Source organism: Parambassis ranga, chromosome 7, assembly GCF_900634625.1.
Source record: "Parambassis ranga chromosome 7, fParRan2.1, whole genome shotgun sequence".
Taxonomy (NCBI): domain Eukaryota; kingdom Metazoa; phylum Chordata; class Actinopteri; family Ambassidae; genus Parambassis; species Parambassis ranga.
In genome coordinates this window covers 9,706,577-9,733,296 of record NC_041028.1, presented here as the reverse complement: position 1 = coordinate 9,733,296, position 26,720 = coordinate 9,706,577, and the positions used below count along the sequence as shown (strand labels likewise).

Sequence of the window (26,720 nt, the reverse complement as noted above, 5' to 3'; positions counted from 1 at the left end):
CTGTTGTATTTTGTTTGCATGTTTGTAAAGTGTGACAAATTCAGAATTTGTTAGAACTAAAGGGCAGTGTTCAAAAGAAATCAACAACACTGTGTGGGTTGGGTGTGTGCACACGTAAAGGAAATAACTTGTTGTGGGTAAACAAAGTACACTGACAACAGCGATCGCTCCTCATCAGTGATAGTGGAGCTGAGGAGGAAATGAAGGTCGGTGGAGTTCATTAATAATGACTGCTTTGTGTATGAGCCAGAAAGCTCTCAGCCTAATACATTTTACTGCTGCTGTCCCTCTGAAGTAAATCACAACATTGCAGCACTCACAGAACAAAATGATAAAAGCACAGTGCCCAAACGGGCAAAGGGACAAAATCAATTCATTAGAGTAATTGGTTTAATGTTTCTAATTAGCTAGAGAGATATTTATACTGAAGAAAATGGATGATAGTGCTTAACCCTTTCTTTGCAGAATTCATCAGCCACTTTTTCCCTGTGATCCCTGAAGCACTAAAAATAAAGGGTGAGGCTTGATGAATATTCATAATCAATAAACTCTTTTGCAGGAGAAACCAGTTGGCACTGTAGCTATTTACAGGGTGTGAGCGCCACTCTGCCACCTTCTTATTGTTTTCTTCTCATTAATTCAGTGTGGTTTAATCATGACAGATGTTCCAAATATAAAATGGAAACTTTCAAATCAGGATCTCAGAGCTCAAATGTTGTGAACTCTCTGCTCCAAATGTATAGATGAAGGGGAAGCTTGATATATCAAGGTGGACAGAAGCAGCCCCCAGTTTTGACAGCAGTGAGCCGGGTTGGGGAGGGTGTTATCTGCTGATGTGAATCTGTTGGCGTTTGTCATCACCTACTGATGAGGCTGCTATCTGTGCTCTGCCTGTGAGGACGAGACTTTTTTATTTTTTGGGGGCTTCACTTTGTCTTTCAAGAACTAATGTTTGTGTGCACCTGTGCTTTTCTGTTTTTCTTTAGGGTGGATGCGTATAGACTGGCCTTTGGTCACAGACAAAAGCACACAGACAGCAGAGTCCAGATCCAAACAAGAAGTGACGGTCTGTCTGCTGTAAAGGTCATATTCTTTATTACCTCTGTGCTTCTCTGTGGTCGTATACCTACCTAGCACTTTGCATCTTGACGCTCCTCCCTTTCCTCCCCTCAGTGGCACAGCAGTGAGCACCTTGTGGCATTTTAGCAGAGGCAGGCCTCTGCATGCAATCGTATGTGTAGGCGACCACTGAAGGTTATCGTTTAGGGAATGCTGTAGAGTCGCTGAGGGAGAGGTAATACAGCAGCAGGCAATATACAGTAACACTGTTTACATTTATCTACTTAAAGACAACAACAACAACAACTTTTAAAAATGCAAATCATTGGATGATGTAATTTCAACATGGCTCACTGTAACACAAAATAAAGAAGCCTTTGAAGTAAAAACTCCCTTTGCTTTCATCACTGCAGTTTCAAGTTCTATGCAAAGCCTTCATTTGAATAACAATGCCAGAACATTTGAGTATACATAAGCTGCACATGACCATATCCGCTCTGACTGACTATCTGCAGTTTGATTCTTTGGCAGCGACAGCATCCCAGCTCATGCTCTAACCTTTGATGTTAGCACATTTCGTTGGTCTGAGGCCAACTCACTGCTATTAACATGCAGTTACTGTGCTTAATGAGATATGTTCTGCTGAGTGAAGTGCTGGTCATATCTAGCAGCCAGGCCACTCTAAGCATGGCAGGAAACTAAATCAGAGTCATTTCCCTTCAATTAGTGAGTGATTAACGCCGGGTCAGAGATGGCTGGCTGACCTTCTGGCCACCTAATGACTTTAGCTGGATCAATGGCTCCCCAAAAGTCCCATCAGCAGGACAGGAACAGTGCAGATGTAGCAGAGAGTTAAGTCTAACTCTGACTGGCCACTTCTCACTCAGGCTCTATCTTTGGCTCTGCTCCCTATCACCTCTCTCTCTTCTTAAAACTGTCACATCAAGTCTTTTTTTTTTAATCTTTTCCCCCCATGGTGCCACCTTTTCATCTTTTTTTCTGTCACTCTCCCCCAAGCACCTCCTCAACACCTTCAATGTGTCTTCAAAGACCTTATTTTAACCCCACTGGACTCTTCTGTGTCCACAGAGCTGTAGCAACTAATCATTTTAATTATTGACACCTTATGTAATTACATTTCTAGTCTTAACATGTGATTTGGTTATTTTGGTTAGGATCTGCTATCAGGTGATGATGTCATATTTGACAATATGTATTAGATAATGCACTGTAATGCCAGTCATTAGGGTGATGTGGGGCTCCCACATGTTATCTCACCACCCTGAAGGGGTTAAATTGCCATTGCCGGCTATACTGACAACTTTGTGGATAATGTCATGCATCCAACAGTTACATCTATCAGTTGATTGTAACATTTGCAACTGTGCTTTTCCAGGACACCAAACAAATGTTAAGTTTAGCATCTGCCTGTTTATATGCATATGTATTTTTTATTGTTTTTTACACAGTATCCTCTTCTTCCTCCACACCCATACTGCAGTCATTTACTATACTGCACGTCTCCTGGCTTTTTAAGCTGATGGATTTGTCTTTCCCTCTCTCTCTCTCTCTCTCTCTGTCTTTTGCTGACTGCACCTGTTTTTCCTGCAGCTCCATGCTTTAAGTTGTTCATTCATAACCTTCTCTGTCTCTCTCTCTCGCTCTCCCCTCTCCCTCTCTTCCCCCTCATATATCATTCCATCTCCGCCGCCAGTCTGCCAGCTGACTCACTTACAGTCAAGTTGGGAGGAAGGAAGATGAGCTGAGAGCTTTTGCAAGGGCATGCGAGAAATCTCTTACAGATGAGTGATTTTAAGCATATAGGCCTGGTCTGTGTTGAGGATGAACTCAAGACAATAGAGAGGGAGAACTTCAGCCTTTCCTTCTTCTGATATGTTGACATTCCTCATCTTGCTTCCCTCATGTGTGTCTGAGGCCAGATCAGGACAAAAGAACAGACATATTTCTAACAGTTTCTTCTTTCCCAGGAAATTTCTTAGAAGATTAGAGTTCGAAGCCAAGTCTAGTTGCCTGGGTTACATGAGCATATTTTCCCATATTTTAGGTGCTGTATTTGTGAAGGATTGACCGTTGCTTCACAGATAAGTTCATACTACTAAAGGTCACAGAGGGGGACTTGTGCTCCTGCAGGAGTTTAATATCAAACTTTACTCTATAAGGAGGTGAAACCATCATGACCCAGGAGAGATATTACTTTTATTGCGACCGTCAACAAGATGGATGCTAAGTTCCGTCTGTTAACCACTTGTATGGCCTTATGAATATTACAGTGTTTACCTTTTAGTCTTAAGTGAAGAGGTGAAGTGGCTCCATGGTGCAGATTGGGTTTCTGCTGAAGGGTTTGTGAAGATACTGTCACCTTATTCCTTGCTCGAATCTGGCTCGGACCTTTTGGTGTGGAATTTGTGCGACTTTTGTCCAATTACTCAGGATTTCTCCCACACAACAAAGACGTGCATGCTAGGTTAATTGTGGATTCTAAATTGGTGAGTGTGAAGGTGCACCACGCCTTTGCCCATTGACATCTGGGATAGGATCCTGACCCTATACAATGTTAAGAAACTAGATGAACGAATAGATGTTCCTCCTGAAAGCTCTGCTTATGGTAGCAAATCTCATCACATTTTTAATCTAAAATCTAAAACACATCTACATGTATAGATATTTCTACTATTTCTACATCAACTTGATATATTGACCCTAAAATCCTTTTCTTCTTGACTTCGTAATGTTTTCAAAAACAGAACAAAAAAAAGCTCCAGCTCACTGTATTCCCATCATTGTCATGTCCACCACATGTTCCCCTCCAGCCTCGTGCCTCATTTTTGTCTCTGCCTCCTGGCATACAACCAGCCTGAGTTTTGACCCTGACCTCTCTGCCTCTCTGCCATCACGCCTCTCCTGAGGATAATGGCAGAGGTTCTCACCTAACTGGCATCATCAATCATTACTTCCATGCTGTCTGCTGCTGAAGCAGCTTTTGTCTGAATGCCTGGCAAATCTTCGGACATCAGTGGCAGATGGGCACACTGGCACCCTCAGGTTGGAGAGACACAAAGGAAAACCACAGCAGCTTGGTGGGAATGGAGGGTTTTCAAACTGGACATGGTGCTGACCCAGTTACCTGAAGTGTATTTTTAGGGACTCGTGTGGAATGTGCCTGAAACTGTCCTCTCATCCTTTTTTTTTGTCTTTTTCTTCTCTTGTTTCAGGAAGAAAAATTCATCTGCAGTGTTTTCCAATAAAAAGTAAGTCTCTAATGTACACAATGTTCTAACAGCTCCACAGTATATATATTTGAGATGATGCATTACCAAATTCAGTTATAAAAGAAGACTCCCAACACCTTTTAACACGTAGTGACATCCCTGGTGCAACATGCCCTAATTAGCAATACTGATATATTAAAGTCAGTGGCCTTAATCACAAATCTTAAAACTGCACATTCCACTCTTATGGTTGTTGCATGGCTTGACAAACAGGAGACCCACACCGAAGGAACTAATCATCCGAAAAGCCCAGAATCACAGAACATGAAAGCAGCCTTGTGGTCATAATAATAACTGTACAAACTCAAACATGCTGCGGTTAGTGTTTACTGCATTTCACAGTGTTTGTTTCTATCTGCTCAGGGATTGCAGATTCACAAATGGATATAACAGAATAAAGAATTAGTAATGAGGACTGTGGTAGTAGTAAGCGTAAAAACAGCGAGGGGTAAACTGTTTCAAAGGCTGCAGTCGAAGGGTTTTGGAGAGGGAAGTCGGCTGGAGGAGGTTTAATTATTCTATGCATATACATTATGTAGTGCTTAAAGCAGAACAAACACTCAGATTTGTAAGATGAGAGAATACTGAGTGCACCCTAAATTCAGACTAATCACAGAGATAAAAGCATTTAAAATGATCCAGTGTTAGTGTGTCACAACAACAAAACACAGCCAGACAACCCAACCCTTCATTACCCTGGAATCAGTGCATCTCTGCGGCCCGCCTCCCTTCCTCAAACTCAGATAAGACGGCAGTGATTCCTGACACATTTCCATTCACCAGTTATGTAACACTCATCCCAGTCATGGCTGTGATTATAATGAACTAAAGCCCAGTTGAAGTAAGTGGTGCAGTGAATTAAAAGAGCTTATGAAAGTTGAGCCCATTGGAGGCTGGAGATTATTCTAACACAAAACCTCATACGGCCGTTTTTTCATCTTTTGTTGCTCTTGGAATGGTGCAGGAGAAGTGCTGAGGGGCCATAGGCTGTGTGCTTTATGCTAATGTGCAGTCTGCTTTATTATTCTCACCACTGCTTGGATGAATAAATAAAAAAATAAAGGAAAGCTGCTGGTGATACAGGGAGGAAGAAGGATACAGGAAGGAGGATGGAAGGGGGAGTGCAATAACGGAATGGTCAGAGTCCACAGAGAGTGAGGTGAAGAGAGGGAGGGAGGAGGCACAGGAGGAGGGAGGGAGGCAGGAGAGAAGAAGGGTGATGTCACCTCTAACAGGCAGCCAATGAGAGTCAGGAAGGGAGAGAGAGAGAGGGAGAGAGCGCGGCCGAAGGAGGGTGTGTTTTTCTATCACTGCAGCATCAGCAGAGAGAAGAGGGGCACAATCAATTTCATAGAGAAGAGCAAAAAAAAGGCACAAGTAGATAAGGAAGAAAGGGAGGAAAAAGGCGTGAGGAGTTCCCAGAGAAACGGAGCATCACTGTTGGAGGTAAGAGGATTTATTTATGATGAGACAGTTTGTCATTACATGAAAATAAAGCGGGAGTGTGCCGGGGAGCGGGTTAATTAGGCTGTTAGGTGGCTTGTTATGGAGTCGCACCTTTGCCTCATTTTTTCACTGTCAGTAAAGGAGGACAGCGTGGTTCATGTCACCTCAACACATTTTCATTTAAACGTTTTTGAAGATGAATCTGACTGATGTTTCAGAAAACTGTAGGATTACACTTGAAACCATTAGAAAAATGCTAAATGCATTATAAAAATAAGGTGATATTAGTTCATCTGAATGACATTAATTGTCTGAATTGATTTAGAGTATAAATCAGGTATCATAGATGACCTGTTGGTGCGGTTTGTGCGTTTTTCTCCTCCCGATTGAACATTCAGAGCACTGCATGCAACAGGGTCTCCTCTGACATTAATATTGAATATATAGCAGTGCCATTCTACACCTTCTTGTGCCTTTATTTCAATATAATACTGACTTATGCTTACTTAATTAACAGAAAGATAGCAATAGTTAAAGAACTGCTTTTGAGCAACACACATTTACATTTACAATAGGTATATGTGAAAAATGTCACACATGTTGGAAATATACTTTACTGCTCTACTGTGCTTATTCTGCAATCTTGGATTAATCTCTTGCTTTTCTGCATTGCTATTTTAATATGAATGTTTATTTTCTCCCTGTGTTCCCCTCCCCCAGCTATTAGCTGTGTGGCTTAATGTTAAGTACAGCCAATGATTGCAATGTACTGCTATGATTTTCACTGATGTGTGGAGGATGAAATTGGCTGCATGGTGAACGACACAGCACGGCAGACTACAACAATTTTCTAGTCTAGCAGTGTTATCTCCTACAGCTGCAGTGGCTCTGTTTGTGGCGGGGCAGTGATATGGGGCAAGGCGATCTTTACATACAGACTTTACAGGGGAGAAAGGAAAAAAAAACTGTGAGGGAGGAAGAGATGCATTCAACAGGAGGCAGACAGTGAGAGAGATATCTATACTGTAGGACATATCAGAGGGAAAATAAGGGTGGGGCAGCACGCACACAGCAGACTGTGGAGGTGTGCCGATGAAAAAAGGAGACGCTCACCTGGCAGTGTGCCACACAGATGCTGGCTGACAACTGCTGCGGCCTGTTCCTACACCAAGGAAATCGAATGTTCCACCAGTTGTGTTAATGATGTAGAAAACTGTATTGCCAGAGGCAGCTGCTGAAAGCTGAGAGCAGCTTCCACTGGTAGATTGTTAATGCATGTCTGCTGTTTTCTGACTAACACCATGCACAGAATATGACTGATTGTATAATGATAATATCTATAATTAAAAATATCAATAGGCTACATGTGTGCCCCCCACCCCCCGTCCATGCCTTAGTAGCCTGCAACTTGTCCCAGATGAACCCGGTCAAGGGCCTGAAGGGGAGGGAAGCACTGTGCCTGACAATGACTTGTTACCATCTGTACAACATCCATAAACACACTGCACTGCACACATTCACACAATAGATACAAGCTACAGCTGCTGAAGAGGGCATGCTGTACTGTGTGTGTGTGGATCCTCACTATGCTCAGGAGACCCACTGCTGGTCACATTATCATACTGCTTAATGCAGCTGCTTTTGTATGACAGGGGCAGTTGGATCTGTAGACTGCCGCTGGTGTAGCAGTGATGTTTGTCAGAGTATAGCTGGACCTGCGAGTATGATTATCCTTGCTACAACGTGGTGCAGAATGTAATCTCCTCTCTGACTCTGGCTGGTTAATTGAGCTGTTCCATCAAAGAAGATGGATGGAAGCAGGAATTTATGTGAGGAAAGACAGGCAGACAGAGAGAATAGGTGTAAGCAAGATAAAAAAGAGAAGAGAGAATGTGGACTTCCTTTTGAAAGGCAACGTGCTTCATTTAAAACATGTTCACTGCGATAGGTGTTAAAGGAAGAGAGAATTAACTAGAGTACAGAACAGGGCACGGTCACAGTGGAGGGTGTGAGCAGGAACAATGCAGATGAAGGGTGATTTCTAAACATCTAATTGGAAAAGCTGTTTATGCATTTTCTGCATTCATTTTTTACGGGATGATAATGTCAGTCTGGCCTGCTTCCAAATGCCTCCAGTTGAAGAGGAGAGCTGGTGATGTGTAGGAGGAGAGGAGTGATGTGCTCTCAATCTGCCAGTAAGGAGCAACTCCGGGGTAGAACAGTGCTGCGCTGGTCCTCTGCTCTTCAGCCACCTGTTATTGCCTCAGGGCACCTTTACCAGTCGCTGTGCTTACCAAACAACATGATGTACAAACATGTGCAAACACAGACATGTCTGCACACAACACCCTCTGCAACACAAACAAACCAACACGCGTTGCAGAGATCCTGTTGCAGTGCACCAAATTAAAGATTCTCTATCGTTGCCTCCCTGGCCTGATTACTTAAGCGTCTGCTGCTGATCAAAGGCTGTACTCATCACTTTCTGGGGATTCAGTCATTAAAGCAGCATAGGGGTAAAACACGGGTTAAGAGGGAGAACTGTCTCTCAGACTGAAGTGTCAACAATTACACTTTTATGTCTACTTTCCTTTTTATTTTCCGTTGAGAATAATAGTTACAAACTCACAAGTGCAGATTCAAAGACTTGTTCAGTGCGACTCCCCTGAGTTATCATGCCTGTGTGTGTGTGTATGTTTATGTCTCTCAGATGCCGTGCTTGTGTGTGTGTGCATGGTTCAGCGTCAGGATCCTGTGCACCTTCAGGATGCTGTCAAGATGGAGAGTCAGCTCTTACTTCCCCTCCCATCCCTCCCTCCCCTTCTTCGGCTGCAGCTTGGAGGCTGTTTGATTTAGACTGTGCAGATGGGAGTCAGCCCACTGGGTGTCAAGTAGGAGATTGTGTAGACATGCTGTCAGGGTTTGGTGGGGAATACATTGTGGTGATTTAGGGAGCTAAGGGTCAGCTGGATTGACAGGACAGCCACACGTAAATGATTATAGAGAAGTGCAGAGGAGGAAAGGAAGACAGCAAAAGGGTGGATTGAAATTTGCAGAGGTGAAACGAGGCAGGCAGCAAGGATAAGATGGAGGGGATTGATTTAAAAGGCAGCGGGACGGTATGGAGATGACACACATATAACGGCTGTTATGGTAGATGGGACAAAGTGGAAGGGGAACTGTCTGCTGATGTGATGACTTGTTCCAGTCATGTGTCCCACTCTCTCTTCTCAGACAGACCAAATCTTTCAACAATCCATTTTATTTGACTGCCTCAGCAGCTCTGTCTGCTCCCACACTCTTCTTGCTGAGCAGTTGTTTGGGTTCACTTGTCATATCAGCATGCATGCAGTAGAAAAAGAGAGAAAGCCACATTTGGGTCTTAATCAAAATAATGACTGAAGCTCTGATTAGCCTCCCCAGAAAGAGGCTTTAAGACAAAGACTCATAAATCCAACCCTATTATACAATTGAACCTGTGATGGAAGCTGGGGCACAAATAGAGGCGTCATGTATGGAAACGAATTTAATTTGGCAGAGTGAATTACCTTATTACAGCTTTCAGAAGTGAGGCTATGGGAGGAGGAGAAATTGTGCGAATCCCCTGGGTAACAAATATGATATTGGCAGTTAAAATTACAAAACTGGGAACCCATAGTGGATTATTTGAAGGCAGGAGAGAGAAAAATGACTACTTAACCAATAACCAAACCATAGGAAATATTGGGAAAATAACACTTTTGGAATTAAAAAATTAAATAGAAAATTATATCACTTCTTTTCAGCACTACTGTGCTGTTTATAGTAGTCAGTGTACATTGTTTAAAAAAAGAATCATGACGCTGGACAGCAATAAATCTGTGCATTGAATATGAATGAGGGGAGATATGAAACTCCTTGTCTGCCCTTCTCTTTGCCTCCTTGAAGCTGTCCTCGTCTGGCAAAATTATGTCTTTGTCTCAGCAGAATGGAGAATTCCCCTCAGTGTCACTCCTGCTGGACGTCAGTCAGCTCCATGAAAGAAGCTTTATTGTTCATATGAGCGTCTATAATTAGACTAAACAGACCCTTTGTGCTATGTATTTCCCCAATGCATGTATCTGTCTGATGCTGTTGATGTTGTCACAAATACATCTTTCTGTGTGTGCATGAGTCACCATTTACAGTGGCCAGTATGAGATGAATGAATTAGTTCAGCATCAGATTGGCTCATTGCCGTTTGTCTGTGAAAAGCAGTTTTCTGCTGGTAGAATTAGACGCAATATGTTTTATAGCTCCGGGACAGGTTCAGAATGAAGTCAACAGCTGCTGCTTCACAGAAAATCGTACTTTTATTTTTACTATACATTCAAAACTCACTCTTTGCTTTGCTGCCTACAGTTTCATAATAATGAATTAAGCCCAATGTGTTACCAGCTAATACTATATTTGTGTGACAACATTGCCAATATCTGTGAAACCACTGACCATACTGTGATACTTTATATGCCATAGTTCCATGCTAGCTTTCATTACATTTCACAGTCCGTTTATTAAGGGGACACAGTGGCATTGGTTTACTAATTTATTGATTTGTGGCTGCATTTTTAATGAAACTCTGGGCCTTGATATGTCTGTACTGTGGTCTACAGCACCCTTTGCTTTGAATTACATCATGCTGTGCTGCTGAGGGTTTAACAGGCCCTTTGACAACTTTCGGAGTTCATTCTTCATCCATGCTGTGTTTTCCTTGTTTTCTCCTTGAACAATATTTCTCAATGTCCTCAACATGACTTTCATCCAAGCACAGTTTTCCCCCTTAAATCAGCTTTATTCTGGCAGTCAGTAGTCAATAGAAGAGCAGAGGAAACACGTCATCCATACAAATGCTGCGCAGGTATTTGATAGTCATGGCAGAGGCTGTAAGTTACTGTTCCTCAAAGCTGAGAAAGTTTTCCTGGAAGTCATCATCACTAGCTGACATGTTCTTTGGCTGAAGCATTGTGAATCAGAATGATGAGCTCCATAACCAAATTGCTATGAGCATTGTTGGAGGAGACAGAAAGGAGACAAGCTGTGTGTTTGAGGCATCAGGAGGAGTGCGCTGAAGTGAATGTGACTGCTTCACATCGACTGATTGGCATTTTCCCGCGTATGAGTGTTCTGAATCCATCCAAAGACTTATTTATTCAAAGTGATTATATTTAAGTGTATTGATTTTGTTTCACTTTGCTTTTTCCCACTCTACACCTCCACTTGATTTGAATTAACTATAACTGGAATAGATGAGGCATGAAGCACACATTTACACTGATACAGCCTCAAGTACTGCAGGTGATGTAAGTAAACACACTGTCTGTGTTTGTCTCCTTTCCGTGTGTCAGTGATGTTGTGACTGTAGTTTCCTGAAGGCGGTTTATCTGCTGTGTCAGCCATGATATATTCATTAGGGTTGGATTACAGAGAGTGGGAGGGGATCAGGTTTTGAGTGGGTTGTAATCCCCATACACTGGCCTAATTTAATCTCACCTACTGTGCCATCCTATTACACACTTACACCCACCACACTGCATGCAGGCGCTAGCTGGTGGAGAGCAGACATTGGAGGGGTGGAAGAGGAAGGTTAAAGCAGGGTAATGTCAGACAAGAGGCTTGGAGACAAAGAGGGAAGAGCGTAAGAGAAGAGAAGGAAAATTGAACAGGAGCAGCAGGAGACTCATTCAAGAGCAGAAAATGTCAAGGAGGGAAGAAATGAGATGGGATTTAGAGAAATGTGATCTCTTGTTTGTTTCCTGGTGAACAATATTTACCTGCTTTTCTTTGCTTTTTTTTACAGAACGTCCCTTTTACCTATTTTTTTTTACCTCTAAATATACACTTGAATATGTAGTAAATTGCTTAGAAATGTTGAATAGTGCTGAAAAAATAAGCATATTTAATTTGGCATCTTTTCCAGTATGCCTTCTGCCCAGTGTGTTGCAAAGTTGCAAATAATTTCCATGTGACACTGACTTTATACAAGAGTTTATGTAACTAAACTCCTGCTGTTTTCCTTACCATTTATGACCTACATCCCTCTGATCATCCATCCTTATCTGCTCATAGCCAGGACAAATGAGGCCACGCTACCTTCCTACCTGAAGAGGATGTTGTCTGTGAAACTTGTTAGCCTCTTCTGGGTATGTGTTTTTTAAAGCCATCTCGGTGGTGTTGTTTGAGTTTGCACTCTGAATTGATTAGGGATAATTGGGCATGGCGCTACAGAGAGAGCCTCACACACACGCCCAAGCTGCAATAATGAGATTCAATATTATGCTATAAAACTGTCTGTTTACATCAGCCACCATGCTCTGGTGCACAGTGGGATGAATCGGGTAGGTTTTTGTGGCCACTTGTATCAATTATTGTAAATCATTTGTTGAAATCTGTGCTGAGGAGAGGAGTCAGTGATGTAGCAGGAGGCACAGGGTGAGGCCTCGTGTTAATATGAAGAAAAGATAAAAGGGCAGCAATCCCCAGGAGAAAACACAGGAGCAACAAGAGGGAAAACAGATTAATTCAGGGGGGTAGATGTCATGAAGAAAGGAAAAGAGAAAAAAAAATGAAGAGCAGTAACCAAGCAGATAAAGAAACAAAGAGAATAGACAGAGGCCCGGATATTGTTAACGAGGTAATTATACACATAAGCAGACCTCAACCTCCAGGCCTTACACAGCTGGGTGGGGCATGAGTGAAAGTGGAGGGAGTGCTGGGAGAGAAAGAAAGGATGTTTATTATCGGTATCCTTTTATTAATGTTACCATTAAACCATTAAAGTTTGATGCTGCTCAGGACAGTGAGCAGGAAGTGTGAGAGTGTTGAGGTTAAAATTAGAGGGAGATCCAGGGAGCAGGGAATGGAAGGGTGAAGAACAGAGATCCTGGAGTGATTAAATGTCAGTCTGTGCAGAGGCAGACCTGCAGCCTGAACGGACAGGATGGATCAGTGTGTGTTCACTTCTACTATGACTAAATGCACAGTAACTTACTACTACTTCTGCTCGGACGTTTAGTGTTTTATTTATGCATGTAGAGAACAATGTTTTGTCCAGTCTGTGGCTCTGAGGCAAAATAAATAGGCCTAGAGTAAATGTTAGTGACAGGGTTGTTACTAGCTGTGCGGCTGTCATACACATTGTTCCCTTCTGTTCAGGCCCCTCGGCCTGCCGGCGGGACCCATCTGCCTTCATGAGTGTCAGGAAAGCTGGTTTCAGCTTTCAGTTTGTATAAAAGAAAAACGTCTCTGAGGTGTTTCTGAAACGCCACGCAGACGTGGTGTTTGTCCGCCTAGTTCTTTGCTGGCAGGAGTTGCTGACATGCTCTGTGTCTGTCCTATATAGGAAGCAGCAACATCAGCATGTTTTAAGCTGTGCTATCATGGCTTGCAGATGATTTAGATATCAGCCGCTGTAGCCTGGGATTTAGTGTTCCAGAATATTACTGCTGGTCTATTTTCTACATGGGAAGGTGCATGATGATGACTATATGAGCACACAGGGCTATCAACAGTTGGGCGTGAGCATCTTTGTTTTGTGTGTATGTGTGCACAGTATAGATGTGGATTGTCAGACCTTGTTGGCGTAACTATGAAAATCTCTTCTGGTTCTTCAGCTGCAGGCAAAGGTCACCACAGTTCCCTCTGCATCTCTGTAGCTTTCTCCGTCTCTCTCGCTCTCTCTCTGTATCTGTTTTCGTCTCCCTCTCTCGCAGGAATTGGAGACGAACTCTTTCTGTCAGCTCTCATAATTGAAGCAAAATGAGAGAGAAAAAAAAGACGAGATGATACGGTGAAGTTGTGACCACAGCTGGGGCTTCTGTGTGTGAGGCAATACCCCAGGAGGAAGAGGAAGAGGAGGAAGGAGATGAGCAGTGAAGCTCCGCAGAACAATATAAATAGAAAAGACATGAAATAGCATCCTCACTTTTTTTTTCTTGCTTATTCACCCTGTCTGCCTCCAGGAATAGATAGTATAAATCTAGATATGCTTGTCACTCCCCTTTAAATATCTGACAGGAGTGACGCACGCGCACAGACTGATGTGAACACTGGCAGGGTAGAACAGGTTGTCTGTTTACTCTCTTTCATATTGCGCCTTGCTGAAAATTGGTGTGCGTTCTGGAAAATGTCATGTCCTTGATCTCTATGCACCGCTCTGGTGCATGGAGGGGCTGAAGCTGTGTAGAGATGTGGGGAAGAGGGGGGGATTTATAGAGACGGGGGTCTGCAGCAGAAACAGGGCTGCGTGCCTCAGATAACACTGCTGCCTTTGACTGAGCTTGGCCATCCACTGTTGGGGGGCGCAAGCTGCTCCGCCTCAGAATACATCTTCACTGTAGATTCCATTGTAATGATTGTATTTAGTTACAGAGCAGAAATGGTCTGCTGATGATAATGATAACAGATGCGATGGGAGTTAGGCAGCCACTTAGGGTCGGAGGGGGACCGCATCGACGCTGTGCCAGCCTGCAAATTTCCCTTTAGACTGGCCTGTCTCAAGCTCAATAGAAGGTAATAACAGAGGATGGTAGAATGTTACCTGTAATTGCATTGTGTATAATCTTGGCAGTGGGGGTTGTAATGAAATTGCGATACAGGACAGATGTGGTCCACAAGAAGCAGAATACAGACGATGGTGATGGTAGAGTTATGACACAGAAAAAGTCTTAGGTTTCATACCAATATAAAGAGTAAGAGGCAATCAGTAGGGAGCAGAGAGTAGAGAACAGTGCCGAAAGTGCAAATAAAAGACAGACTTTTGGCAAAGACAACTGTCAGGAAGGAGAAACTCTTTCAACTATGGATAGCGTGTAGATATAACAGGGGAACTGGAGGAAGACGGAGACGGGGAAAGAGCAAGAGATGGAGACATGAGAGACACGAGATGAAGGTGGAGAGTATAAAGTGCAGATATATGACAGAAGGGGAGGTGGGGGGATGGGGTGAGGAGGATGAACATGTGAGAGGGGGAGGGAGGAGAAATATTTGCTGTGTGCAGCTGAGCTGGAGTCAGGAGGTTGTCATGGTGATAGTGAAGTGAGAAAAGAAAAGAGAGGCAAGGGAGGCAATGGTGTTGACACCTACTCACGCACACACACACACGCTCATACACTCGTGCGCACACATCCTTCAACAAACAAAATGAGTCATGCATGACAACACTGACCTATCACATCCTAAGCAAACACTTGTTCGCACAAATGCACAAACAGGTGGTGTGCACGCTGAGGCCACCTATGAGGAAGCCCTATCACTATGCAAACTGGGTTTCCCATTACTCTGTGCTGTCTTTTATCCTCAATCAGTCTCATTTAAATGGCAGGCAAATCCCCTCAAACTGACTTGTCTTATTACTCAAAACCAGCCCTCAGTCGCTCCCTGCACGTATGTGTGTGTTCTCAAATCTGAGCTTTCATGTGTGCAACAAGCAGCATCTCCAGTGAGGCGTGGTTATCTGAGTCACTCTAATTTATTAATAATCTGTGTTTTACATTAGTCAAACAACAGAATAATAACTTTTAGTGTTTTTTCTCAAGAACTGATGTTGTGGAGATGAAGAAAACTACAGTATATATCCACTCATTTTAAATAAAGCACATTTGATCAAAATAATCTCGCACACCCTCACACAAATAAACCAGAGAGTTGCAGAGTGTGATGCATAAAGAAAACAGCAAAGTGCAAACACTGCAGGAATGAAAGAGAAGTCCATACTGGACAACAGACTAATCAATACCATTACTCATTCTAAATGTTTGCACTTACTGACACAAATTGTAGTTTTAGTTGTGTGTTAGTTCTGGAAGGAGTTCTTTCAGACACATTATTCTGCAGCTGACAGGTCAGAGAGCATTTTAAAAATTTAGATTAAAGATGCTAGAGTGTTTCAAGAGGACAACAACAATATATAAACATACAAACAAATCCATTCTGCAACTATCCGCTCCCTGTACACTCACTCTGTTTGTCCTCCACAGACATTTGCTAGCTGTTAAGAGACGTTATGTCTCCTTCCTCCTCCCCAGAAGACCTTGTATTTAATTAGATGAGGAGCACTTAAGAGGAAGTGCTGCTTTTGCAACTTTCAACAAAGTTAATGGGTTTGCCATGAAGTTGTCAGGTCTGATAAATTATTTTAGATCTACAAATCGCCAGGTCTCATAAAAAGCTGCTTAATCTGTGCTTTAAATTTATACCATCAGGTGTGTACCTGCTTCTTCTGTTTGTGCTGTTTATACATGGAAGCAAACATGCCTGTATGTTGTGGGACTCCCACATGTCCACACATGCCCTGTATGAGGCCAGTAAAAAAAAGAATCTAGCTGCTTTCCCACAGTCGTTGAGCCACTGGAGCCTTTTCATGCAAATGTGTTAGCAAAGCACTATCGGTGACCTTGCCCTGCATGCAGCTCATTTCCCTGAAGTGGTGAAAAAGACAGGATTACATCCAGTGTGAGGAGACCTTGACTGATGTTTCTGGTAAAGTCTAGCTGTCTGTAAAGAAGCTTAAAGGCAAAAATAATCTTTTAGGAATACATCAAAGCACCTGTGTGTAAGAACCTGAACACTGAGACACGGAAACTTCTCTTAAAAGACAACACAGTTTTGCAAATTAGGTGCTTTTGTTATGATGTCCTTGTAGCAGGTCTTGTTTGAGGCTTCTCAGTTGTCTACCCTGCTGTGACAGGACCTGCAGGTCATAGGTCACACACTCCCCTCTCTTCAAGGTTGTGCCGTGCCTATTTTTCCCTATGGATGTTGCCACGTGTCCTTGCGTGTCACACAAGTGGCTGGCAGCTGTGTCCTGCAGCTCTATGTGGGCCACTTATCACCTGACCCATGGGACCACTCCCTCCTCTTTGTCTGCTGGATGACTGACTGCACAGCCCCTCCTCAGACATCACTACCTGCAGCAACCGACACAGGCCTCCCCCACCTGCACACTTCACTTGATGCACCCCAGACACAAGTGCACACATATGATCCCGTTCATGCCCGAGGCTCATCAGATAACCTCCTCTTCTGCTGCTTTATATTATACTCAGACATGGCTGGCTGAATAACAATGTGACCTGTATGGAAAAATCATCATAAGGTCTATATACTGTATGAGGCACAAAAATATTTTGTGCTCTTATAAAACCATCCTGTGTGAGCATCTGTTTCCGTAGCTGGCTCCCCTTTGGTGCTGTTTGTGTTGCTGGAGCTGGTTTGTCATCTCCAACTGTGCTAAGCTGCTGCATCTGGTTTGGGGGCTAACACTAACAAAAACTATACTGATGTCAGCTCCTTTTTTAATGTCCTGCCCGGCTCCACTTTGATCCCCAAAAGCTTTGCCGGCGCTCACACACATAAAATCTCCTTTTCACCCGTCTGATCTCCCTCTAATTTATCTCTCTGAGGGGATGAATGCCTGCATACAAACACATTTACTGAAGAATCTCTGCTGATCCCCACTTCCACAAACAGTACACTGTATGAAGTCACCAAGGTAAAGAAAAAAAGTGGCAGTGAAGGTCAAAATGCAAGTTACAATAAGAGGAAATACAAGCAAAGCTATTCTAAAAGAAAGAGGAGAAAGGGGGAGCGGCTGACTGTGGGAGATAAAGAGAGAGAGAGAGAGAGAAAGCTGGAGCTGCAGGACAGAGCAGGAGACATAAAAAGAAGCAGGGGAGGAGAAAGGGAGAAGGTCACTCCTAATAGCTTCACCACGTAATTTCATAACGTCATGATTGCCCCTCTTTATTTAAGCTAACACTATTAGCTATCTGCTGTATGGACATTAAAACATGCTGTCACAAAGAGTTTCCTCATTAGCTGTGTATCTCTCTGTACACAGGGTGCATTACAGTGTAGCTTTAACATGTATGATGTGTATTCCTGTTCAATAATTCACCAGTGTGTCTTATCTGTATAACCTACGAGGGTGTGTTTTGTATCTTCATATAGATGCTTTTTTGCATCTTATATCTTCATTGAGGGTGTGTCTGTAATTAGCGTGCATTGTGCTGCAGGCGCAGAATCAGACTGATGCTGTTGCTAATGAAGCAAATGACGCCCATAAGCAAGAATGAAGCAGTGTGTGTGTGAGTGTACATAGTAGGCTGTGCATCTCATTTAGTGTACAGAAAGATTTAATTTGTTTCACTGGTATGCCTGTTTTTTTCAGACTGCTGTAGTCTGTTTTCTTTCTATTTAGATTACAGATGAAGTAAAAGGAAATGAAAAAAAAAGATATTCAGCGTTTGCTTCATGTTGTAACCTTCTCATGTGAAAGTCTACACTTGTGATTTTATCTTCTACTAAAACAGCAGATCTGTGCCATCCTGGTTATTTTTTCTTTTGGTTTATCAATACAACTTCATTTCCTGTAACTGGCTGACTGACAGACAATAAGCCCTGAGCAAATTAACTTATCAGATGTGGCCTTAAGTGAGCAGCAGCTAACATGCTAGGAGCAGCGATAGCTAAAGGCAGCACTCCATCTGCAAGACTGGCTCCATTAGCTGACAAGAGAGATTAGCTGACCTGCTGACACGTGGGCTGATCTTTACTGATACATGCTGAAATACACACAAACCCACGTGTACACAAACATACACACACAAACAGGGAATCTGATACACTGTTATGTTAGGGTAGCATCCCTGTTGTGATCATTACAGAGCTTTTACTGCTCAGTGATCTCATCTCCTGATCTCTCTCTTTTCATGTGTCATTTACGCTTCACTGTTTTAGTTCTTTGTAACCGCCTTCTTCTTTGTTTTCTTTCTATGAATTTTTCAGACTTTTTGTTGTCGACTTTGTTGTTAACTCCCCCCTCTGATCTCCCGCAGGTGTTGCCCTTCTTTCTCTTCGCCAGTCTCTCCTTCCCTCCATCCACCTCTCCTGTCTTTCTCCAGACCTCTCTGATATCTTAATGAGTCCACTCCCCTCTCCTTGAATTATTCACCAAGTCTTTTTTTTCCACCATTCCCATTGTGTCTTACGGGGAAAAACATCAATAAATAAATCACGCCAGAGGTAGCTTCTTTGCAGTCTTGGCAATGGGCTGGATAAATGTGTTTATTGGAGTACAAAGAAGAGAGAAGGAGAGCAGAGGACTGGGGAGAACTTTGGGAATCTTTTATTTTAACTTTCAGTCAGATCCATTATTTATCCTTATGAATCCTTGATTGTGATTTTGCCACATGTCACTCAAGAATGTGTAAATACCATCGATATGAGGGCACCCATGAGTACCGGTACTTTAATGTCTTGTGAATGTGTGCATGAATTTGAGGTGAGTGAACGAGTGTGTACGTGTGTGCGCATACATAAGTGACACTGCAGGCCCTGTCCATGTGTGTGAATAACTGAATTTGTATGTACAAGGGGGGGATGCTGTGTGGAGACTAAGTTGTCATGGCAACCAGGATGGAGAAGGAGTGGGCGGTTGCCCTCACGGCTCCTTTGACAACCTTTATTTTCTCCAGCTTTGCGGCACTCCGATATTAACCCCTAACCCTTGTCAAAACAACAGGGGTTTCAGTGAGGTGGGGTCTTTGAAAGAGAGGCAAACACTTTATGGCTTGCTTTCACCACAAGCAATAGCTTGGGAATAGCAACACATCTAAGGGCTGAGCTAATATGCTAATAGTGATATTGATAAATGCGTTGTCTGTGCGGCCTGATTCCTGATAAGCTGTGGCACTGCAGCTTTTTTTTTTCCTCGCTGGTAAATTTCCATTTAGGGCTGACCATGGATCATCAGTCTTGAAATACATGTTACTTGGCCTTTTAAACAAAGAGTGTTGGCATGAAGGAGATATTGGCTTCCTACTGTGCTACGAAGGCCCTTTTCCATTAAAGTTGCAAATATTGAATTAACCAGCCACGTTGCCTTTTGTCCAAGCCGGAGTGCTACTGCAGCAGTTTATTAATGTGATGGAGAGGAAAGTGGCTGGCTGTAGAAAGAAGAGGAGAGACTATGAAATGTATTGTGAAAAGTGATCGGCAGGGAATTGAAGAAAGCTTTTAGTGTCAGCTACCAAGGGGGCTGAGTGAGTGGAAGGGTGATAAAAAAGTGACAGGAAAATGGGTACTCATCTGTCCTGGACAGTTCTTATTATAAGACTGGGATCCTAAGTAGAAACACTTTTATGAAAATGCAAGAAAGTCTTGTGAGGAAGGCAATCCTGACTGCAGTGAACGAGTGAGTGACAAATGACTGTGTTACAAAGTGAAATGTGGAACGGAGCGGAAAACAGGTAGATGGTATGATTTCACATGATTTGTGGTATTGTTCTGCTGTAGCGACAAAGTGGGTGTGAGACTTGTCTCACTGCAACAGGCTCATGCATAAAGTATGAGTACCAGAGAGAGGAAGAGAGGAATCAGACAGCCGCAGTACAGGCGAACAGGTACATTTGGTCAGCATCAGTCTGAGGCCAGACCAGATATATGGCAAAGGGAGGTATGAATTATGAATTTGGGTGAATTTAGGGCAAATTGTGCTGACAGGAAGGAGATTTCTATGAATAATTCACTCTGTAGGGGACCTGATCATCCACCCCCCACCAGCATCACCTTGTTTCTCAGTCCTTCAATATTACCACATATTGACCCTCACAATTTCTCTCCACCCTTCCACTTTAAAGCCTCTATCCATCCACTTTTTATTGAGCGCCCTCTCTCTCTCTCTCTTTCTCTGTTTACGTCTAAATCACGCCATCTTTCCCCTGACCCTCCATCCGCTTCGTTCTCCTCTGCCGTTTCTTCAGACAGACGAACCCTAGGGGAAGATGAGGGGGTAAAGGGGGGCATGTATTCATTTATTTTACTCCCCCCTCCTTCTGTCCTGCATCTTCTCCTCCTACACGTCTTCACAGCTGGAGGTAGTTAATATTTAAAAGCAAGGCATGACAGGACACAAGACCTGCACACATATTTGAACACACACATATGCTCATCCATGAAGCCAGTGGAGCGGTGATGCACCAAGCCATCAATTCATTTATCAATATGGTAGCTCCAAACAGTAAGCATCCCTCATACGTGTGTGGTTGGCACTGTAAGGATTTAAATATTTGTCGAACTCAGGGCATGATTAGACTCTTGAGGTTTGATCTTGTGTGTTTGCTCCACCTTCTTCACAGACATGAGAGCCTATTAAGCACTGGAAATGCGTGGCAACATCCAACATGTCTACTTAATGCTAATTACAGCATTTTGCAGGGGAAGGAAGGGTGCAATTTTGTATGTAATGGATGACAAGGAGGGCACACACCACCAAAGTGCTGCAACATTTCAATGACACTAACAGCATAATGCAAAATGTTTGTGTTATTAGTGTTGTTCTAAGCAAAATGCCACAAAAGTAATTCATGAATAATTGAAGGGCCTGTAAAATTGACTCGGTCGATTAGGCTTGTTTGATACATGGTCTGTTGGTGGCTAATTTTCTACAGTCAGGCTTTCTTGTGGAGGAGAAAAAAAGAAAGACCACGCCCTTCAGTCTGAAAAGAATGCCGCTCGCCCTACAATCCCCCCTGTGACTGACTTCTGATGGCACCCTTTGACACTACGGTGGTGATAATAGTTTTTAAAAGCACTCAGAAAGACTGGGGATGGGTCACCTCAGCCCTGCAAGCAGCCATCCCCAGGAGTGACCTTTGACCCCGCCCAATGAAGCAGGTAACAGGGCTGGAATGATCCCTGACAGCTGCACAGCAGACCACTAGAAGAAGTGAAATCAGGCAACTGCTTCAGTATCTCTCACCCCTGAGATAATGGAGCCGCCACCAGACTGCATGCTGTGCACACACAGCTTGAAAGTTGCCTTGTGTGTGTGTGTGTGTATCAGCATATTTGGGTGACTGTGTTGGCCTTGTTACATGGCAACCTCTCACCCTCATCCTCCTTCCCAGCCCATTATAGTGTTCCCCTTTACTGCTCCTGCTCAACATGACTGGAATATTCTCTGGCAAGGTCTGCCTTCAGACTGGGGCCCACCGGACCGTACCCTTTTATCTGTGTGATCTCTGTTGTCAGGCCACTGGAGGTGTGCGTCTGTCTGTCCTCGTTCCTTTCTGTCTGTCTGTTCATGCATCACAAGCCTCTGTGTGTGTGTATTGAGCTTGTGCATGTGCTGCACACGCTCCCTTTGTGAGTTGTGATTGGTGGCATGACAAGGTATGGTAGGCCTCATCATTAATCAGAGTCTTGGTTTTCTCCACACGCAGTGCTCTCTGATAGGCATGCTCCCACCTTACATCACATTAAACAGGAGCAATAATACCATGACTGGCCCTGCTTCATCCTGCCTGGTTTGAAACCAGATCACTGTAATTGGCTCTCTGTCTCCAAAGCACAACAACAACTGAAATGGGTTTAGTCTCAAAAAGAAGTCAAAGACATGAGGAGTGAATGATGCATGCTGATTGGAAAAGCTTGCACATGTGTGTGTATGTGTGCAATTGGATGGATAGGATTAGCGTCACAGCTGTCACCCTTTGTCAACTCTACTCCCCTCCCTCTCATCTCTCCTCCCATCACCCATCACCCACTACACCCCCCCCCCGCCCCTTCTTTGCTTCACCTTTCCTCTCTCTCTCTCTCTCGCAATCCCACTTCTCCACTTTTTATCTCTCTTGAAGTCCTCCACCCACTTCACCCCTCCTTCTCCTCTCCTCCTCTGTTTGCTTGTACTATTCTTCTGACAACGCAAGCGAGTTTAATGGCTCGTTTAATCCTAATGCTGTTAGTTTAAACTGCCTTATTAAGGACTTAGTTGTTGTTTGGTCTTTAATTTAGTCTAATTTGGCTATTTGATGAAGACAAATCCCACATCCCTGCTTCTCTTTCTAAGATATTGTTCGATGCATATACTCCCCTGAGTGACACGTGAAATATCAACCATAATTAACTGTCCTGTCATTACCCACTAGATTAAAGAAAGTGAATGATAATCACCACTAATCATGCTCTTTCCACCCACCATGCTTCTTCATCTTCTTCATCTCCTCTCCTCTCTGACCTTCTCCTGCTCCACAAGGTCACTCATCACTCTGTGGTGGCATTGCCAACAGGCAGCAGTGAGCCGAGCCAAAGCTGCTTCAATCAGACTGCAGAGCTGCCAAATACGCCCCTCTCTCTTTTCGTTTTCGCCATTTTCTTTTGTCTTGCATGTATATCTTGATCACGGTGTGCTATAACAGTTCTTTGTGTGTGATACTGAGTAGTGTAAACAGTCAGCATGCTGCGCCACGTGGTGCCGCGGGGGAGGACAGCCTGCATGTTGTGGCGAGGAACTGACTCCAAGGGTACAGATGGAGAATAGATAGACTCCTGGGAGGGGTGGCTTGCCTCACTCACCACGACTGATAGCATCTTTATCGCGTACTTATCACAGCACTACCACCCAAGTACACTATCAACTGCTTAGTTTTTGCATACAATCAAGCTGATTCGTTTGTCTTATTATTACATATGACACTTCACTGGTCTGCACTGGTCTCAGTGGTCCATCTGGGTGTTGGGAGGCTCTGTTCACCTTCTTGTTGTGGTATTCTGACCATCTGTCCTGCTGACCAGCCTCTCCATATGGGCCACCACTGGTCATGCAATTAAACCCAAATGGAGTTTTTTACAGTGATTGGCATTGTTGGTGGTTTTCATGTTGATGATTGGTGTGTTAACTCCATGTCTCGGCCTCTCTTTCAGTCTGACCACATGGTACAGGGTAATTTTTCTCCCATTCTGACACATGGCCCCTCTCTGCCTCTCCCTCCCTCAACTCCTCCCTCTCTAAACCTCCCCCCCCCCCACTCTTTTTTATCTTTCAGAGACAAATCAGCAGGAGGGCGTGGACCTGACTTAAAGAAGAAAACCAAAGAAAGAGCAAAGAGAGAAAAAAAGGGGAGAAAACCAAAGACATATGAGGCAAAGCCAAGTCGCCTTGCACAAGAAACATAGCCTCACACAGCACGAGTGTATGTGAGAGTGTTTGGGAGTGAGGTTGCCCTCTGTTTGCATATCACTGTACGTGTGTGAGCAGGTGGGACTTTGATGGGACAGTGAGCAATGCCTCACACACAGCGACAGCAGGTTGGCAGCAGGGGGCAGTGCTCCTCCTCCTGCCCCCGCCTCCTCATCCTCGTCCTTCTCTCCTTTACTGCCCAGCCCTGCCAAACAGCCATACACATACCCTCCAACTGTGAGTACTGATTCATATCTTGATATTCATAACAATGGCTGCTGAATGTTTCCATGAGGTTCAAAGATCTATTTGTTGTGCTAATTATATTGTTGATTCATCAAAGCACTCCAATAATGGTCTTTTATCATGATTAATTAGTGCAAATGAGCTGAATGAACACGTGTTTCTCTTTCAGTAAACCTCTGTTATGCTCAAAACTGTCTGAGGTTTCTTTGGTCAACCCTCATTTATGCCTGTGGTGTGTCTAATTACTTTGTAATTGATCCCCTCATAGTGCATTGATTAGTCCCACTATTGATCCGGTTTCCTTGGTGCGAACAGAATCTGATTGGGGGAGTAATCCAATCAGCAATTGAGTTATACAACAAAAATCCAGGGAGGGTTTTTCTCGCTTGCTCGAATTTCTTCCATCTCCTCCATGCAATATGTGGGCATTAGAAATACAGCTGAGCTTGTGGGCCTGCAGGGAAATTGATCTTCATCTAGTCCTATGTAGCCAGCCTGCACACCAAGCTCCAGTGGAGAGTGAGAGACAATATTGTTTCCACTGCTGCTTTTGTTGTTTGCTTTTAACGAAACCTGCAATGAGTCACAGGCCTTTACCACCTACACACATTTCAGAAGTGTGTATACAAACAAGCAACATGCACATACCCTGTAAATGTTGATGAAATGCAGTAAATCACCCCATCTAATCCCCGAAGGAGCGAGGTGACGCAGAGGTGAGAAGGTTGAGCAGGATGAAGGGAGGATGATGAGGATGAGGAGGGAAGAGCAGGTCAAAGATGTAAAAGGTCAAGGTGTCCCCTGCCTTTCAATTAGGGAGCCTCAGCCATGTCAATGAGAATCAGTGAGGCAGTAATCAGGATCAATAAAGGAGATGCCTTAGAATCTGTGTCAAGGAAGCCGAGGTTAACAGCTACGCTCTATTAACGGAGACATTACACAATACTTAATCATCCATGTATAAAAATATGATACAATTATCTATCTATCTATCTATCTATCTATCTATCTATCTATCTATCTATCTATCTATCTATCTATCTATCTATCTATCTATCTATCTATCTATCTATCTATCTATCTATCTATCTATCTATCTATCTATCTATCTATCTATCTATCTATCCTCTTTCACTGGTTTACTGTTCTAACATATCTTCCCTTTTCTCTGCCCACCATCGTGGACTAACAGACCACATAAGTGATCGTAAGTGCTTTTAACTTTATTGACGTCTGTCTTGTCTCGATGCAGGTGCTGGCACAGCTATTGTAAACACTTTCATTATGCCAGAGAGGTTATTTTCCATCCAGCAAACAGTGTGCATTTGTAGAGCTGTGCTAGTAAGTGCACTTGTGTTTTTATATGTGACGATGCGCCCCTGTTTCTGTAGCTGTGGTTATGCTGTTTAGCCTCGTTGGTTCCCAATAGGTGAGTTCCCTGTAGGAAGAAGTGTGAGGAGCTGCTCTGCTCTGTCAGGAGGCAGCAGGGCTGTCAGATCAAAGACACCGGGAAATAAAGAGGACTTAGAGCACTAAACACCAGCTCCTCTCCTCCTCCTCTGCCAATAATGGAGCAGCGCCTACAGCTCAAACTTCAATTTGATCAGCTGAGGAAATGGGCTTATTTTCTCTATCAGTGGGAATTCTTTCATTAAATTTCCTCACTCTCCCAATCCGTCTCTTTCTGAATCTCTGCGAATTTAACCCTTGTTTGTTTTCTTTTCACTCTGCCTCCCTTTGCTCTTTTTTCTGTTGCTCTGCACACGGCCTCTCTTTGCCGCACTTTCATCCATCTCCCCTGTCTGTTTAGCTCTCCATCTTCATTGCCTTGTTCTACCGCAAACTTGGCCTGTGCCCCTCTTTAACCGTTTACCCACATACAGTAAATTTATCTCTGAGATCTTGGGCTGTGTCTCTTTTCCTTAAAGTCCAAAATTCTGGCTACAAGTGGAGTCTATGAGTCTCTGTGGCTTATCTGCACTGAAGCTATACCTTGAAGAGAGCATTTACATCTGAACGTAGTGAATTGAAGAAGAACATAAAAAATGCACCATGGTCATATGTTGCATGGCTGAAACAACCTCCTCTGGTCGGCATTCCTTTTTTTTTTAGCCCCCCCTTCATTTCCCCGTGGACTCTTCCCCTTCCTCTCAGTCTCCCAGTTTCTGAGAGCACTATATATCTCTTTTACATGAAATCTTCCTCTTACATTATGCTGTATCAATTTCCTCTCATCTCATCCCATTTTCTCTGCCCAGTCTCTTACTCTCACTATTTTTCTTGGCCTACATTTCATCTATTTCTCCAGGGAGTTTTTTAAGTGATATTGACTGAATATACTTATGAGATGTTAAAATATGAAAACAAGTACTATCTCTTGTTATTCCATGCTGTTTGTTACAACGTTAAATGTAGCATAGAGATGTGATACAGTGTGGTGATTTATTGCATGTATGTCATAGCTGGAGTTATAGCAGCATGCTTTATGAAAGCAGGTCGTGTGAATTCTGCACGACTATTCTGTGTAAGCACGTCTCTGCACCCATGTAATCCCTAGATGTGCATATATATATATATATATATATATATATATATATATATATATATATATATATATACATATACATATACATATACATATATATATATATATATATATATATATATATATATATATATACATATACTTTATTACAGTGTTGTGA

The 26,720-nt window shown here is 43.2% G+C and overlaps 1 protein-coding gene across 3 annotated transcripts in view; it reads left to right on the top strand.

The window, feature by feature from the left end:
• Positions 1-5,625: 5,625 nt before the first annotated feature.
• The window catches only part of l1cama (L1 cell adhesion molecule, paralog a), a 33,787-nt gene continuing 12,692 nt past the window's right edge, over positions 5,626-26,720 (top strand). For 2 of the 3 annotated variants that reach the window (XM_028410310.1, XM_028410309.1), the window contains exons 1-3: positions 5,626-5,795; positions 23,636-24,006; positions 25,208-25,222. In XM_028410310.1, the coding sequence (XP_028266111.1) occupies positions 23,874-24,006; positions 25,208-25,222 (148 nt within the window). In that variant the 5' untranslated portion in view covers positions 5,626-5,795; positions 23,636-23,873. The remainder of the gene's footprint in view (positions 5,796-23,635; positions 24,007-25,207; positions 25,223-26,720) is intronic. The other variant, XM_028410311.1, reaches the window with a different exon arrangement.